Genomic DNA, 19,873 nt, shown 5'->3' with positions numbered 1-19,873 from the left:
GCAAAATACAGGGCTTGAAATTAAAGGTAGTCCCATATCCACAGACTACCAATTCTTGTAATGGGGCTACCATGATTTGCAGCTGGTAGCCCACTCAGGCTACCACTGATTATGCAATGATTTAATGGCTGGTAGATTTACAGACATGCAAGTATTTTCATGATACCTATTTCCAATAGGGAAATTGCAATCCAGACTGAGCATGCTCAGACACAAAGGACTATGGGATTATCTGTGGTTATCGTAATACCTAATCTGGAGCTACTGACAAAAAAACCTCCAACAATGGTCAGTTTGACTGTGAATTGAGTATTTGTGGTTACAAACAATGTATCAACATTGATTACAATACTTATTGATTAGTATTTATTATCACTTTTCCCATGATGCAACATTCAACATGGCGGGTTTGCAAGTTCCCAATTGAGGAAGTCTCTTTTTAGTTCAGAAATATGGGACTACTGGTCACCATCCTTGCTACCAAGGGACTACCAAAAGAAAAAGTTAATTTTGAGCCCTAGTTGAAATACCATGTGTAAAAAAACTTTGTATATTAAGTTAAAAATCCTTTTTTTTCTCTGTTGTATTGTAGGATCCTTGTGGTATTATTTGTGCAGTTTTCACATATTTACTACTATTGTATGGAGTATTTGTTATCAATTATGTAGTACTACTTCCGGCCTATTCCCCAGTGTATTCTTCCATCAACATGGTTATTTTCAATACTCTCATTTTCCTTGGAGGAGCATCACATGCTAAGTGTATGATGTCGGATCCGGTGAGTATACAATCTAGTATTAAATCAGAATTATGCCAAAAATTCAACATTTTTAGTTGCATATTAGGCCACTAACACATTCATTTAGCTTCTAGTATACCTTTACTTTTGTAACCACAAGATTCTCGGTCAAAAGATAATATGTAAAATTTGCTTGGCTAGCATTGGCCTAGTTCAATGCCAAACTTGGCCAGCATGGGTTTAACACTAGGCCAGCACTCCTTACCAACATGTATTCGTAATTGGAAGTGTTAATATTCATACACCAGCCCTGCGCAGTATATTAACGTCAGTGTTGGCCAATCCAGTATGTAAATATGAGACTGATACAGACACAGACAGACAGCATTGGTTAAACCCAGTATTTAAAAATGAGACAGACAGACAGACAGACAGACAGACAGACACACACACACACACACACACACACACACACACACACACACACACATACACACACACACACACACACACACACACACACACTAACATAAAGGCCCATGTATTGGTTACCACGTTACCTAATGAGAAAATACATATCTGCCAGCAGTTTGTACTTCAAGATTTTATAGCATGTCTCCTAATCAGCACAGCATCATAAACTGAACAGTAGATCGTAAAAATTTAGTAGAAAAATTGGCAGTCATCATGATCCGTATTTCCCTTCATTCAACATACATTTGTACTGTCTGTCATCTTTGTTCACTAAAATTTAAGAGGCATTTATGTCTGATGGATTGGCAGCTGAGACACACAATAAAAAGATCCATATACGATTGAACTTCTTCACCTCACTTTCCTGTGCTTTCCCATGAAAAACTTATCACCAGTGACAAAAAAATTCTGCATTTTCAACAATCTGCGTAATCATGAATGCTGTTGAAAATCTTTTTATGTATCTGTACACATCAAAATCAAACATGTTAGAAGAGCTGAACTCCTTTTAATACCTTACTTTCTCTTGTTTATCATGACAATCTATCATCAGTATTAGAAATTTTCTTTATTTTCAACAAATCTTTGGAATCATTTGAAGTTATAAGATCTTTTTGTATTTGTACACGTCAAAATAGCCTGTTTACATGGGCATCTGTTATTTTGCTTCGCTTTCTCACTAACCACTTGTATCGCTACTGATGGCAAACGATTAATATGGGTTGAAAATTGTAAGCTTAAACTCAAACTGAAAAAATGAATTCAAACTGATTGGTTGCAACGGGGAGTGATAACGTACATCAGCCTAATTGATCATATTCAAATGAAGTTAGTATGTAAATGTACCTTCATTGAGATTAGCGTAAGAGCAACATGATTTACATGTGGTGAATATTATGTAAATATGTCCAAACAGGCAAATTGATAACTGTTGTTGGGGTGTGGCTAAATTAATCATTTACAAGTGGTTAGTAAGACAGCAAAGCAATATCACATATAATGATGTAACCAGGCTAACATCAAAATCAAACTTGAAGTTGTAAGAGCTGTTAGTGAGAAAAGAAGTTTTCAGTATGTTAACTAACAAAGTTCAAAAATCATTAATGTTATGAGGTCTTTTCTTGTCAGTACACATCAAAATCAAACTCAAGAGCGAGGACTGTCACTTTAATACCTGACGTAAAATTATATTTTGAGTATTAAAAATGACATATTTTCAAAAATAAAAAGATAGTCTAGTCGATGGGACTTGTATTACATAAATAATGCTTTTGAATTTTTTAAAAATTAATCTTTGTTACTGTTTAATAGTTATAGTTTTTCTTGGCAAATTATTCTTTAATTACTCCCTTAAACCACTTGCAATTCCCTCCTTGCAACTATTAGGGTATGTCTGGAAAATTTATGATCTCAATTAGTTTGTTCAGTGTTGTGTGTCTATTGAATATCATGTGTACCCAAGCTGACTGTTTAATATTTATTGCTAGACTATCAAGCATGTAATCAACTACTTTGATAATCAAAAGTTAGGCTATGAATTCATATTTCGACAACCCTGTCGTGTTTTGAGATGTAAGATAAATATTTTATAGTCTAATTAAAAAAATAATAATTATTGGGTCATGATGGTGAAATGATCAGAAGGGCTGGCTTGGAATCTACTATCTTCACCATTCAGCCCTCCTGTATAGATGGGGACCTGGTAGGATAGAGGTTGCTGGGTAAATGATATCATTTAAATGTATGCACTTATAAAGGCTGTAGTGGATTGTATGCTCCTCTGGGAGTTGAGGAGGTACTGGTATAAAGGGCTGTTGTGCCACTAAAGGTCCGTACCAGGGGTAATCATTGTAAAGTGCTTTGAGCATAGTGCAAGCGTAGGAATATACCATATAAACACTTCTATGGTATACATTATTTTGTACAATGTTAAGCTTAACTTAAGTGAGTTACCATGTTTCCTAGGAGAGAATATCAGAGAGTGATATTTAAATACTTAAAAATATGACAGAAAGCCTTTAATATTAGAATGCATTAAATTAAATTTTTAGATATCTCATTAACAGCTAATTACAAATTTGACATATGTTTAGTTTGATGCATAGATACATGTATGTACCTGCACAATGTATATATATTTTGCTGGTAACACAATATTCTTGTTGTCAATAGCATTTTACATTAAGTGCATGTTTAGATGTGTCCCTGCCAGGAAAAATGTTCATTCTTTCATAACATAATTTAAGCAGTGTGTACCTGAGTTTTGTCAAATCAGAAATCTGTCTAGGTGAAAACATTGTCAGCATGTCTCTCCAATTATGAATACCACTGTCGGCGAGTTTTACCATACCATACCATACACAGAAGTATAATGTACATTGTATATGAATACGTGTTCAATTGGATATTGTTCCCCACTGTCTTTCTTTATTTAGCCAAGGGAAATATGAGTGACCTAAGGGGCCTTGTCAGTTAAAGTCAAAAGATGAGAAGTGACAAACCCTTGCATCAAGAATATTGTCTGGTTGAAAGAAGAAAGAAATTGGGAAATTATACTGGTACAGTACATCGTCATGTACTCATATTTTGAGCACTACAGAGCCAATGATATATTGTCATGATGTAGAACAACCAAGGAATAAAGAACACATTGTTTTGTTTGTCACTACTACTCTGACAATTGAGGTCTCGGTTTACTATTGTTGTGATATGTTGATACAAGCTGTTGAATGTGCATTGGTTTAATTGTACTAACAGTAGGGTAACATTTTCTATGACATGCATTATCTTGTCTGTACATTTTGGTGACTTTTAATGTTTACACTTTCCTGATAACAGGGTAATTAGATTTACATAATTTTAGTAGGTCTCTATCCCATTAAACGGAGACCTGGGTTGCTAGAGTAATATTCTGAATAGTGGGTTATGACTGAAACTGAAGCAGTCAGTCAAATATTTGTGGTACTATTACTTTTTCTCCATTGTATTTGGAATGAAATGAAAATTTACCTTACACAGGGTTTTATAATCATACTAAAGCCATCCTTTTGAGAAAAATATTACATCAAATGTTGTTCCAATTCCTGTTGTTAATTTGTATTTTGATGTTATACTTATAAGTATCAATGTTCATGCTTTACTAGAAGTCAATAAAAGTACCTACATGTAGTCATATAGACGTAGAAGGTAATGTCAGCATTGTTAATGACTCATCCAAACCATCAAATACATTCGAGTGGCTTAACAAGTCACACTGTTTCATCTAAAGCAATCTCTGAAAACTCTTGTGTAAATACAGTCAGCGAACAGGTCATTTATCATTGGAGATAATTGCTGTACCATCTAGCATCTATGCTTGGTAGTCTGGTTTAGCCATAAGTGAACTGTTTCACCTACAGTTTTCTATTGATTTCTGTTGGTCCATTAAACTGACTTACACCTTGTAAATTTAGTAGACTAGCTACAATGTTTAATAGCCTATGTGACCTGGACTAATGCTACTTTGGTAGTCTACATGTAGATACAATGTTTTTAGTAGTCATGTGCCCTGGACTATTGCTACTTTGGTAGTCTACATACAATGTTCAGTACCCTATGTGCTCTGGACTCCTACTACTTTGCATTTGGTAGTGTACATGTAGATGCAATATTTAGTAGACTATGTGTTCTTGAATACCTCTAAATGCAAGCATGAGCAGTTGTACATGTATGATATAAAATATTCAGCATGAATTTGATACACATACTAGGCAATCAGATTTAGCCATGTTAACAGTTTTGTTAGAGTTTTCTATTGATTCCATTGGTCTAACAGACTATCTCCATATAAATTTAGTTGTCTAGATAAATGTTTTAGTAGTGTATATGCGGTAGACTAGTAATTTCGAGCCGCTATCCTATTGAACACTATTAGCACTTAAAATTGTCATTGCATAACTCCTATAAATCTCACTCATTCATTTATCCTGCTTGTATGTCACATGTGAATATGCCAAGAGAACCGTATTGGGATGCAGTTATTTCATCTAAAGCTGTGATTAATGATAAAATGTGTGAAGTTACAGCTGTACTACAACATATACCGTAATGTTCAATGAATCAGACTGACTGTTGGGATTTAAATCTTCCACACAGTCTACATTTGTACATCAAACACAAGTAAATAATGTCTTTTTTTTCAACCAATGTCTGAAGCTTGTTATTCACAATGTAACTCATATCGTTATAGTGGGCAGTCACAAAGTTGACACGTTCACACTTGCACTTACTTCTGCAGTGCGTCTTTGCAAATTTCCAACCTCCTGAAGTGAGTACATCTACGTGTACACATCAAAGAACTAATTTCTAAGCAAACTGGCTTTGCACAATTGTCCAGAATATGATTTTTTTTCATTGGAGGAGGAGAGTACTTCAGTGCACAGCTGAATAAGATACAGTTCAAGAATGCAAGTCACAAGGAATGTAGAAGAATTTTACAAAATGACACGTAATGTGAAGTTTGATATATGGAAATGATAGAATTCAGAATAAAAATGCATTTCATGCCGTGTGTGTTGTCACCCATAGCAACAGGGACTTTATTGGGATATATGTTGTTAACCTTTGTCTTGTGTGTATCACCCATTATGTTGTCTTGTCAAGATGAATCTGTAGTAAAACATTGAAAATACTGTGAACATTATGTATTTTGGCTCAAAACATATTAGCTATAACACATTCTTTGCCAAAATAAATGTGAAAATAGAATCACTTTAAGCAGCAAATTTTAAGTAATTACAGGTAATATAAGAGAGATTTATGTAGTGTGAATCGTTACCTTAAAGCTTACATAGGTGATGTAGCTTTTACCTTTGTGGTTAAAAATTGTCCATTAGCCACGACTAAGTGGGGCCAAAATGTGAAACATTGTATTCTAGCTGAAATGTTTGAATTTAATAGATGGAGTTGTAGTCAAATGTAAAAGAGATACGCATATGTGCAGATGGTAATTTGGTGAAATATAAGAACGTAAGTGACTCCAATAGCCCTGCAGCAATTTCATTAATGCAAAGGTGATGACTACTCACATTAGAGGTTTCTTTGATTTTATGCTACTAATGTAAGAGGTGTCATATATTGCAAGTGATGGACACACTATTTTATCTGAAGTTTTCAGTTTTTATCATGTGAAACTTGCCCCTATTAGTATTAGTAATGGTACGTGAAAGGATGATGTGAAAGAAGTTATTTTTCTCAGAGATTTTTCTTCACGGCAACTCTGAAAGTTGTGGTCAGATGCAATGTTTGCACTAAGATTAGGAAACATTGTAACAGGAAAAGGGGAGGGGAATCAGGTAAATGTCATCATTTCCAATATCTTCTTAGGCTACATTTTTATGTTGTTTGGGAATTCTTAGAACTGAGGCAGATTTTATCTATTCACTGTCCTTAGTTAAATCACTATGAGATTATTATTGTAAATTTCTCACAAAGATACATGTATACAAAATCTATACACAATAACATCTGGTCTTGTTTGTCATTCCATAAAATTATTGGATCAAAATTTAGGTTAACAGATGTCCGGCAAAGCCATAGCAAGAGTTGATCCTACACAAAAAAGAATGATCCAGCAGTTTCACTGATAAAATAACACTAATACAAGGACCAAGGATTGAATCATGGGCCTGTAATATCAGCTAGGGGTTGTTGCCCAAAGACCTGAAAATCAAAAAATTGGTGTAATTGACATTTTCTCTAGAAAAGTAGGAATTAGTTTTAGATCAACACTTTATTGATATTTGCTGACAGAAATATGTCCAGGATTTAAGGTTATTAATGAATTCTCAGTATCATCACATGATTATAAAAATTTAACAACAATTCTTTTAAAATATCTATAAAAAAGTGTAACTTGACAACAAACTGCAAGGTCAGAATGTTTCTGGATGTTTTAAATTCTTCAGATTTCAAACATAAATTTGACAAAATTGTATGCTCCTATCATCTCTTGTTCCTTAGCAGTATGACGTTGAAAACGAGGTACTGATTCATAAATTTTAGATTTACACTACATGTACCTCAGTTTCAATTCACCTTACTAGCTTTGTGAAAAATAGATAGTTATCATATCAACATTATTTACTGAGCATCATTCATCGTAAAATCGTGTGTAGTTGTTTATCTCCCACAGATATAAGCATCTCCTCCATTAAGATGTGTGGACAGAATATTTACTTATGATATGTAATTCTGCCATGTCCAAATAGTGAATGCTATTGTCTAGGCATAAAGGTATAGTCTGCTTATTGAATCTCAAAAATTTCTAGAAATAAACCACGAGAGGATAAATTCTGTGAGAATGTGAACAGTGTTTTTTGGCTCTAGGCTCAGTTTAGATATAAAATATGGCATTACTTCTCATAGTCAGAAAATTGTGGAGAAGAATCTGAAATTTTTATCAATATCTCAATGGCATTGTCAGAAGTTTAGTTACCAGAGTGGGATAAATTCTGTGGTTGTTCCATCATTTGTATACCTCTACAGAATTGAAAAATGTCCAAAATCTTTATTATGTAGTGCAATATCCATACACGAACATTTGACCGAGAATTTATAACGAGAACAATTTTATTACTTTGCGATAGATATTCAAGAAATATTATTGGTTGAAAAATCTTCACTACATTGCTGACATAGACAGCTGTCCAGACAATCAAACATTTGAACCGCAGACTGATAGGAATTACTGCATTAGTGAGTTTCCATGGTAATTAAAGCGAGTCATTGTATTATATGTAATGGCAGATTAGCTCATTTTGAACATGTACACTTAGTAAAATATATAGGTTAAACCATTGTGAGGTGGGGGGGGGGGGCAAACTGAGTATAGACAGTTTGAAGGATCATTGTACACATTGAATTATTTTGGCATCTTTAGTGAGTGGATTAGAATTTAACAATATGTGTTCTGAAATAATTTTTTGGTGTTATTTTTTTTTTAAACTGCCAAATTTTAGTTGAAATCAAGAAAAAAAATCATGTGTCACCATACAAATTTGGGAAAGAGAGTTCAAAATGATTATAATCAATTCATTTTAGAATCCAATATGGCCACCGAATACTGTGCTTATGTGAGGGGAAAATAAACAATTGTTCATTGATTACCAGGAAAACAAGACTGTTAACCCTCAAATTTCTTATATTACAGTATTTCAAAAGAGCAAGCTTTCATTTTGCAAAGTTTTGGAGAGATTTTTTTTAGAAATTTGATATTGAGGGAAATTGTCCACGAGGCACACTCTACATTAAAGTGCATGCTGTTGTATGGCTGCCTTAGGTTGGGTGTTCGGTTATCCATCAATCAAATCATCAGTTAATTTATTTGATTGATTGCTTCTTGTAGAATCAGATATCAAATTCGTATTTGTCATACTGGCCTGCCTCAAGTCTTCCTAGTTTGATGTCATAAATTTGGAGACAGTTTTCTGCTTTTTTTCTGTCAGAATTAATCAATACTTTTGAAAAACGCAAATAAAGGCCAAGAAAAGAATATGCATGTTTCGTATCCTTAATTTGTAACAAAATGGTGGTGGCAGCAGAATTTACTCGAAATCATAAAACTGATGTGAAAATGATAACTCAACTAAGTAATAAATTCTCACATTTGGAAAGGAAGAGAATCCATACTCAGCCATATCCCAATGTATGGAATAAGTCATGAATGACAAAATATAAATTTCATTGCAAAATTCATGAAATTGTTCATGGTCACCTACATTTGTATGTTGCCATTCATTAGCTGAATTGTAAGGATGAAACAAGTAATATAGAAAGATTGAACAAAACTCCTGTTGAAATTTTCTGTCACAGAAAAGTATTTCAATGTAGATGAAACTGTGTAATTGTTACCTGTTTTGATGTAAATATAGTCTAAGCATCGTCAAAACTTCAAAACGGAATGGTCAGGATCATTATATTGTGGTATGCTACTGTGTAGATGTTTAGAAATTGTACATATACAAATATATGCTAGAATGAATGTTCATGGATTTGGATTCATAGCATCAAAAGAAAATTTCTGCTCGCAAACAATGTTTTGAAAGCAAATCCCAAATTTGTCCAGCCCATTTTAGTATACTCCTGGCAATGCTGATGAGATATCAATAAAAAATTTTGAATTCGCTTCCAAACATTTTTTGATTTTTGTGAGTAGAGAAATGTTCATGTACTACAAATATACAAAATTAATGCAATCAAAATCACGAAACCTGAAACAAAACATAAACAAAAAATCCAACAGTGCGATATTTTATTATCTTGCTCAATAAATTGTATTCAGATTTTATGATTTTCATTGTAATTTATAATATCTATGTTCGTATTTCAGAAATTTCAAGTTGAATTAAAGGACAGTCTGAGATATTGAAGAACTAGCGCAGTAGAAAATGATTCTCATATTATTGATTTACAATTTATATATTAGAGCATGAACTTAGATCAATCATTTTGCTATATCGGTTGCCATGGTAATGTATATCTGCTTAGTAGACTTTTATTGAGGTGGTGTTTCCCCAGACAAAATTGTGTTCTGCTGTCAGTCTGCCTTATCAGAAATGAAGAGGAAAAAAAGGCGGTTTTTTTTGTTTGTTTTTTCTTTCTTTTTTGGAATGTATTGTCATTATTGCAGGAGATGTGTCTGCAAATGTATCTCTGATATAAATGTATTTTGTAATTTTGAAAGTAGATTTGAGTTTTGTTTCAAAAATGCCGTTCTATTTGTACAGGCAAGTCATTCATTTTGGCATAATATAATCACATGTAATAATGTGGATAGTTCAAATGGTAATGATGGCATATTTTCATATACATACTCCATCTGCCGTTGATTATGATGCTGGTTCACAGCCATTTTGTTAGTTCACACAAGTTCACTTGCACATTTGCGAAAAGAGAGAGAAAGTGATCCCTGAAATTAGAGACTTCCTAATATTTTGCTCTTAGCTGTTCTTTTGTTTGTGAAATTGTGATAGTGGAAGGTTTCAGGCTAATATTTTTTGATGATCCTAAAATGTCCAAGAGATATTCAAGCACAAGTGTCAAACAAATATCAACAGTTGTAGTAAAATGCTGCCTGCACATGCGTATGTGAAAACCACAACTTTTTTCATAATTTCTTTTGAATTTATCGATTTTGTACAATATGCTGAGATGCACGTGTAGCGCATTTTTTTAACACAAAGAATAATAATAATGTGAAGAACAGGGGAAATATTAGTAACATATGATGCTATGTCAATATAAATCAGTGTCGTGATTAGTAAGGAGCTGTGGGCCATCACAAGTTTTTCGGAATGAAATAAGAATATGGAGAATAATACATGTCCTGAAGTCAAGTATGTAAGACTTGAAGAAGATGTAAAATAATTCTGACATTTCACGACACCATACATTGAAGATAACTTGATTTTCACACCATTGTTTTAAACTGAAGTATTACAGCATAGGTGACAGACAATCTAGAACTAAAAAAATGATTTTCTATGGATAAAAATTTGACATTTTGAATCTCAATATATCTCTCAGAATTACGGAGAATGTCTCTGTTTTGGTAGGCAAACTCTAATGTCTACAGACTGTCAGAGAGGTAATGCACTGAAATAAGCTCAGACTGAATTCATACAAAACAGGACTCTTGTTAGCAAGTTAAAACATTTAGCAACTGACTTAGCCAATTTCAAAAGGTTTTGGCAAAACGCTTCCACTGAACATTAGCCAATACATTTGTACTTATGGCTTAAAATAGTGAAAACAGTGGTCTTGTGATGTATTAAAATTAGTTGTTTATAGTTTCATAACATTTGCATGCACAACCTGTCACGTTTCTTAGACATCTGCAAACTGTCAAACTTGTGGTTGTGCACTGTTTTATATTCATATGCTTTGTATTCATATTCAAATACATGCCACCATGCTGATAGGAGTTCGATCTTATAAGATGTACCCTGCCGAATTCATAATCAAAGTTGATCAGAGCTATTTTCAGAACAACATACAATGGTGAATGATCACATAAATTTTTGGTTAGTGTAACTGTTTGAGGTGAAATAGTCAGCAGAAATCAAATCAACAATAATTTGATAGTCTGAAGATTTGGTCTAGAGTCCATGACATTGTCAACGGAGTGATATAACAGTCACTGCATCAGTGAATAATGTTTGGTGTTGTCGACTAATAACTCTGGATTATGTTCTATGTGGTAAAGATAAAAAGGTTGTGACCTGATAATCTCAGTTATCTCATAGGAAAGTCCACAAACTGTATACTGTTATGTACACATCAGGGATTGTTTAGACATAGTACCGATAATCTGTTATCCTATCCTCTCAAGAAAAATTGAATTGTCCACTTTGTGGAATGAATGTGTTGAAGATTTAATGATGTGTGTACATTAGCTGTTAAACACTTCGGGATTAGAATTCTTAGTGTTCACACTCAATAGGTGTCTCAATTGTGCCATCAAAAGAGGTATGACGTATCGAAATGTGTTTTCCCTTTATTTCCAAGACTAGAAATTAGTCTCCCAGGCATGATGATGGCAATTACAAGTGAACAAACTCAAATTGTGTCACAAATAATATATAATTATCGATTGTTTAAAAACATTTATCTTAATCTGTCTGATTAAAATTTATATAGTTTGTGCAGCCTACAATATATGGTGTCCATAGATTTATGTTTATTCCAGGGTATATGGTATACCCTCAAGAGTACACGCACTTGGATATACACATCTGGGATTACATGGACATGTAATCTGTTATCCTGTCCCAGAAAATTGAATCTATTGCTTTGTAAAATCAACATGTTAAATTTTTAATGACATACGCACCTTAGGTTCAACACTAGGGAGTTGAATCCTCAATGTTCTCTCTAAGAAGCCATCTCAATTACAATGTGGAAATCTTAAAGCTTGGATTTTTATGGTCATGACTGAGTATGAGACTCCAAGGGCAACAATTGAAGTGTTTTCAGTTGATTTAGAAATCTGAAACACTGCTGATGAATCTGTAAGCTCTCTCAGACATCATCATGTACAGTTGAATTCAGTATTGTAAAGCTCAACAAATTCAAATTAGAATTAGGAAAGTGTGAGATACTCATTGAGATTACAGAGTTATACACAGCCAATTTAATTCATACTGTAGCTACAGAACTCCTATTGAACACAATAAACTGGATTACTTTACATGATTTCCCAATATCTGATATGTGAAATTATGTTTCTGTCATTCTTATATTCCTTGATGTACCAAAGTGAGTGGAATAGGGAACTTGCAAACCCGCCATATTGAATGTTGCATCATGGGAAGTGTTAATAAGTACTAATCAAATGGTATTGTAAACAATAATGTTACATTGTTTTCAACCACAAATAATCAATTCATAGTCACCCTGATCATTGTGGGAGTTTATTTTATCGGTAGCTCCAGATTAGGTATTACGATAACCACAGGTAATCCCGTAGTCCTTTGCGTCTGAGCATGCTCAGTCAGGATTGCAAGTTCCCTATTCAAAATTGTTGTTATCATAGAAATATATGCAAAATGTGTTGTTTTTATTCAAAAGTAGCCCAAATTGAAATCCATTATTGGTAATTCATGATGTAATATGTTCATGTTCACTCCATCACATCTGTTGCTTCCCCGTATATTGAAAGTCACGATGTGTAAATAATTTGATTTCTTGTGTTAACATGTAATTAAAAGTGATCAATGTCATGATGTCATGTGTATATAGTACCCAGTTTGTTTTATAAATCACTTCTTGTATGTACAATAGAAACCTTTGTACATACTATTGATTTTGTTGTTACACATAATTTTTTCCAAGTTTTCAAACATCACAGTAAAGTTGTTTTTAAGTAATTGAAAATCCAAAATAAACACAAATTTCAAAGAAAATGACAGTGTTTGCCAGATGTTGGTTTTACTCTCTCCATTACTTTATTGGAATGAGGCAAATTCATTAATGTTGTATTTGGATCATTGATTCATTGTGACTGACACTTTAAATTGATGGGGTTTTATGTGTTAGCCTTCTTCTTAATCGACATGAAATTGGAGTACATAGTTTAAACCTTTATATTTCTGATGGCTTAGATGAACTACACTGACTGCTGTATATTGAGGTCGAGACACTCCAGTAATCTTAAAACCTGCATTACTGTCAGTGAAAAACTTACATCAAATGTGGACATGTTGGTGTATGTATGTATGTATGTATGTATGTATGTATGTATGTATGTATGCATGCATGCATGCATGTATGGAGGTATGTATGTATGTATGTATGCATGTACCGTATGTATGTATGTATGTATGTATGTATGAACATTTTGTATAAGAGAGAGAGAGAGAGAGAGAGAGAGAGAGAGAGAGAGAGAGAGAGAGAGAGAGAGAGAGAGAGAGAGTGAGTGGGAGAGAGAGAGAGAGAGAGAGAGAGAGAGAGAGAGAGTGAGTGGGAGAGAGAGTGGGAGAGAGAGAGAGAGAGAGAGAGAGAGAGAGAGAGAGAGAGAGAGAGAGAGAGAGAGAGTGTGTGTGCGTGTGTGGTGATTATATAGGATTTGGTGGATGGATGGGAAGATGTGTGCATATGTAATTTATGTTATGTCAGTCTACTTTACGGTAAGTTGAAATGTTGGGAACTATGGCTTTGATGGAGAGTTGTTTATGCTGCATTGATCAGTCTATATGTACTCTTACAGAGTACCCTTTTAAACTTTCAGACTATGTAATAGGTATACAGAAAGATATCGGTCATTCTATTATATTGATATTGATCAGTTTCATGTTTGTGTGCAAAAATTGTCCTGTGGGAAATCAGTTGTCTCCTAAAAGAGCCAGAACCATTAAATGGTAGAGGAATGAATTGATCTTTATCTAAGATTTGTTACTTTGCAGGGTCAGGTATTGGATCATTGCAATTTCAAATTACACCCATTGATCTTTCTTAGCCATTTACAGATTATTTCTAGAAAACGCTTGACTGAAATTATATGTGATAGATTATACATAGTTAAGAATGGAGAAATTTCTTTCACCAAAGCTCAGACCTACATTGTAAGCTGCAATGCTTCTATGCAATCATTCATGTAATAGTGCACAGTGATATATTAATTTTACAGAATTCAGTCAGTGAACTTTTCAAATTTTGCATACATACATACATACATACATACATACATACATACATACATACATACATACATACATACGGACATCCATACATGTACATACATACATACATACATACATACATACATACATACATACATACATACAGACAGACAGACAGACAGACAGACAGACAGACAGACAGACAGACAGACATACAGATACACACACACACACACACACAAACATTTATCAAGACTACAAATTGGTAGCCGTTACTAAGTAAATTTGTATTCTTTGCATTACAGGGAGCAGTGCCTTTAGGGAATGCTACAAATGATAATATAGCTAGTCTTGGTTTGAAGGTTGGACAAGTGGTCTACAAGTGTCCCAAGTGTATAAGTATAAAACCAGTAAGAGCACATCACTGCAGTGTCTGTAGAAGATGTATAAGGTATGTGTTTCGCAAATCCTGGAAATTTTTAATCGAATCGATGATGTTGTTCACCCCAAAAACAGGCAGAAAGGTTACAAATGTTAAAGTCATTGGCATAGTAGCATTAATAGCATATCAGAACACATCTTTTGTTGTAGTGAATTAATACAAGAATGTACATGTACACACTTTGATTATATTATGGATTTAGAATGTTCATCATACATACTTTGATTGTAGTGAAGTACTGTGGCCTACATGTATTCACAAAGTTGATTTTGTAGTAGACTGTTAGGTGTCGCTCTGCCTCTTGACGGCAACCCATCATGGCGTTTACACCTTACAGACTAATTTTGTAGTACATGTATCATTAACTAGAAGGTGTGCTAAAGTACATGTAGGTGAAAAGTGGTTTTTGAGAATAAATGTACTGTTGACGCAATGGGTCTCATTGACCTGTGGAAGTTGAAGAGTGCTATAAGATGCGGAAAGCTATACAAATTTTACTACTACTAGATTTTTCACTGTTACTTTGGGTTCCCAAAGCTGACAACTATGGATTTTGATACGCTGCGTGTGTGTATTTAGGTTAGAACTGAGATAATTTAATTTTTGTATAATTATGATATTTGTAGGTTCCAATTTTTGATTATTTTTGTTTTGATTAACACAATACTTCTACGAGAATGAATGTTCATGGACTCTGGGTGCATAGTATCAAATGAGTCAAAACATTTTGTGGAAGCAAATCCCAAGCAGCTCATTGTAGTACACCCCTGACAATGCTGACGAGACATGAGCGAAAAGTTGGGATTTGCTTCCAAGACATTTTTTGACTGTAAGTCAAAATTTTAATTTGATAATAACATTTTTACTGCTCCAACTTGATATGTACGTACTCTGTTTGTCATTTCACATTCCATATGCATACAGCAGGGGTTGGCTGAGTTTCTTTACATTTCCATCACTTTTTGTGAATATGTACACAAGTTTTTATTTTGATAAGTTCTTTAAGTTCTTTTCGTCGTACAGTAGGTGGTATTTTTAACTTTCAAAAAATTTTCAGATAGACACGAACATTGCTTTCAAATTTATAATTCCATGCTAATATGTGATATAGAATTTGACCACCACCTACATGTAGGTGCATCATAAAAATAACAATCACTCAGTTTGTGGTCAGCAATGCCCTCAAGACATCTGTTTCACAGGCATTACTATAGGCACATTTGAAAATAAATTGATCCCCTTGTTCTATTCTGATCCTTTGAAATGAGGTACTATGTTCAAGGTATTGAAAATTGACTGAATGTAGTCATTTGGATGTATTCACACATTTTCCAAATGTTTTATATCATCATTGGTTTTTGGGTTTGATAGCCATGGTAACATGGGAGGAAATTCTGTTAAATCTTGCTAGATTTCCTTACTTTGTGTTATCATTGTAGTGGGAATCATGTAACAAACCAGAGGGACTGACAGATCAAATATGCCTACTGATTGCCACACTTAAAACTAAAACACTGATACAGATATATTGCATTGATACATTTAGTGGTGGAACAATTGCTGATTTCATTATTATATAATATATTTCAATCTAGATGAATGTGCAGTCAAAATGGGTATTTCCAAGGTAATCTCTGATTCAATGATTGTGGCTGCTAAATCACTGCAATGAACTGAAAGCATGTATAGACCCTCATGAGTAAACTCAAATTGATTCCAAATCTTCTGAAGTGTCCAGGGTCCTTATTTATATTCAACAAATCTTAAAGAGATTTGAACATCTTTGCTCCATTTGTTTCAGGACACTGTCCATGCATAATCTTAAAACACATTTACTTATCTAGGGTTAAGTATTTTTCCTAACAATACTGTGACTGAAGTGAAGTGAAGTACTTGTATATTGTATATATGCTAAAAACAGTAGAAGGGGCATGCAAACCATTGCACTGCTCCCATAATGTTTATTTATCTAGGGTTGAGTAGATTGAGATTTTTTCCTAACAATACCGTGATCCTCAATAGCGATGTTTGGTCATGTGTCATATTGTATTGGAAGAACATCCGAGGTCTAGCAGCTAGACTAATGTATATGTATATACATGTATGCTAAAAACAGGAGAAGGGGCATGCAAACTATTGCGCTGCTCCCATAATGTTTATTTATCTAGGGTTGAGTAGATTAAGAATTTGTCCTAACAATACTGACACTGGTGTCATGTATAATGTATGTGTGCTAATAACAGAAGAAGGGGCACACATCATTGCATGCTACATTGGTACATGATGTCATTTGAAATTCATTACATCAGACTTTGTGTGCATTCTGTAATGAATATATTTACTTTTGTCTGTTAATATAATCCTGGAGAGCAGACGTTACATTTTCTGTTTCTATTGCTAAATCTTTCCATTTCCACTGTTTAATCTTTAACCCTAAGATTTACCGTACAAACCATAACAGATTTAAAATCAAATACCCAGCAGTAAATCTATTTATGAAGATAATCCCATTATTTACCTGTGTATCTGACAGGCGGCATTAATTAAGTATGTATTTATTGCATGTGATAGTTAACTTACATATTCCATATACCAAAAATGTACCAAATTTCTTATAAGAAACATCATCTGCCCAGTGTTTACCCCACTAATCAGAAAGCTGGTGCAAGCACTGTTCTTGCCACCCACCCACCCACTCAGTCATGCTTCCAAGGGGTTTTATTCTGCTTTAGTTTTGGTAATTTTCCCGTTAAATGCAAATATCATACTTTAGCGTGAAGAGAAATGGCTGATCCCAACAGTGTGCATGTGTTGAGTGTAATTGTGTGCTACAAATATTGAAGACATGCATTGGTCACGCAGATCATTCTAAGCATATCATTGTTCTACTCATATGCAAATTATTATGCAAATTGATCTTCATCCTTGTATTCTATCACTATTGGGAGGACATTTCTGCTTCTTCCTACAATATAATCTGTAATAGTGACATATCAGATGTACTGGTAACATGAGAAATGCCAGGTGACCAAAGAATAAACTCCTGCTATCTGACACCATTGTAAATGAAGTTAATGATTGAAGGCATGATTTAAGCTGAACAGCAGTGATTTTATACCTTTCCATTATGGAAGTAAATGTACTGACATTTAGCATGAACTCTCTCTCTCTGTCTGATTTTCTCTGTTCCTGTTTTATAACGAGGGAAGCTTGACTATATTAGACAGCATCATTTCCAATATTCACCAAAAGCCATCTAGCTGTATACAGTTTGTAATACTTCTAAGATCATCTTGGCAAGAAAAACAGACATTTTCTTTGTATTATGAAGATATACAGTCACTGGTTAGCTTATTATGGACACAACTGCAAATTTTCTATAAAAGAAAAGCTGTATAGCCCCGAAAGGCTTACCCTTTAGTTATGTATCAGTGTTATATGGTGATTTTTGTTGTCTGTTCAGTTCATACAACTGTTGACATGCGAGCAGTAACAATCAAAACTCAGTGCCAATGGGGAATGCAAACAAATGAATTGGATCAATACCACTTGGCATAGTGTATGTTGGAAGTATAGAGAAACATGTATTACAATTCATCATTTGTACTACACATCTCTGTAGTTCCAACATGCCGTGCCAAGTGTTATTACTCCAATAGGCCATTCCAGACTGCAAACAGGAAATTGAGAGTACAGCACCCGTGATCAAATTGGGGTATCAATTTGTTAGTGCCTGTGTGGCAACAGTTGTAGTCCATAGTAAAACCAGATGAAGTTGAGAGATGATGTAGCTTAGAATAACATGAAGTCTGAAATACAGAATGTTCACCACAGTTTGGTATATTATTCTAAGATTCCATTTCACGTGATATGGGCACCAGAGTGGAAGTTGGTCAGTACATATCTATTTTGATGTCGACACTTTGACATTAATTCAGATCGTTTGTTTAATAAATTACATCTCGTTTGCATCATCAGAGGGCCAAATGTGATGATAGCCCATTGTAGTACACACCAGACAATGCTGATGAGATGTCTGTAAAAAAAAATTAATTTGCTTCCAAGACATTTTTTGACTCTTTGTCTAGAAATTTCATTAGTTAGTATTTTATACTTTGTACCATCAACGTACATTTTGTATATCTGTTGTTTGTTGACCTGCCAGAGTGTGGTTCATTCTGTCTGTATGAATGCACTAAGTACTCGACAATTGATGGCAAGAATTTGTCAATAACAGTAGCCTAGGGAATATTTTTACATACAATTGACAAGTATCAATTAAAGGTAAGAGTGAAAACTGCAATAGTTCATAAGATCGGCAATCTGACGGGATATCCATCAAATGCATGAGATTTATCTGTCACTGACAAATTTCAATTCCAGCAAACGGTGTAATCTCCTGGGGATACACTAGAGTATATTCAACCGTGAAATTAAGCTATAAGTTGCTATTTAAGGAAATTCGCTCACATCTTTGTGTTTGTCTGCAGGCGTAAGATATTAAAGAAAATATGAAGCCTGATTTTTTTTAGTTGTGCCTCGAAACCAATAGCTGAATTAGTCAAGATGAGAAAACTTACTTGAAGAAATAATAATATTTGCTTAAGTTCAATTGAAATCGTATGCTCCTTAGAATTTTATGCTATCGCTTAGTTGAAGAAAACCCCAACCTATTCTCAGTTAAAATCAAGTATAAAATCTCAGAGGTCACCAGATAAATTCTTTGAATAGAGGTCAAAATGATATCTAAATTACTAGAAACCATTGTAAAATTCAATATGGCCACCAAATACTTTATTAACACAAGTAAAATAAATTTCCTCTAAAACAAGTCCTGACGAACCCCAATTTTCTTTTTGTTATTTGGAAATACAAATGTAGTAGATGTCACCTTGAATTAGTATATGATATGTATATTTAACCACTTTTATTATTCTGTCTTGATTCAGATATGTAAATAAGTTTGATTGTGTGACTTGTGATAAGTTAATAAGTTTTAAGGTATCCTAAATGTATTTATGATAGTTACAGCCACACTTTAATCCCTCATTTGAAATAATT

At 33.9% G+C, this 19,873-nt stretch overlaps 1 protein-coding gene across 1 annotated transcript in view; it reads left to right on the top strand.

Annotated features, from left to right (window-relative positions):
- LOC144437682 (palmitoyltransferase ZDHHC3-like) overlaps window positions 1-19,873 on the top strand; it is a 62,772-nt gene that overhangs the window by 36,105 nt on the left and 6,794 nt on the right. The window contains exons 3-4 of the mRNA XM_078126686.1: window positions 593-778; window positions 14,676-14,821. Coding sequence (XP_077982812.1) covers window positions 593-778; window positions 14,676-14,821 — 332 coding nt within the window. The remainder of the gene's footprint in view (window positions 1-592; window positions 779-14,675; window positions 14,822-19,873) is intronic.

The sequence above is a fragment of the Glandiceps talaboti genome, chromosome 7 (assembly GCF_964340395.1).
Source record: "Glandiceps talaboti chromosome 7, keGlaTala1.1, whole genome shotgun sequence".
NCBI classification, from domain to species: Eukaryota; Metazoa; Hemichordata; class Enteropneusta; family Spengelidae; genus Glandiceps; species Glandiceps talaboti.
The sequence above is the reverse complement of the archived record's forward strand: the minus strand, read 5'-3'. Positions and strand labels throughout refer to the sequence as shown.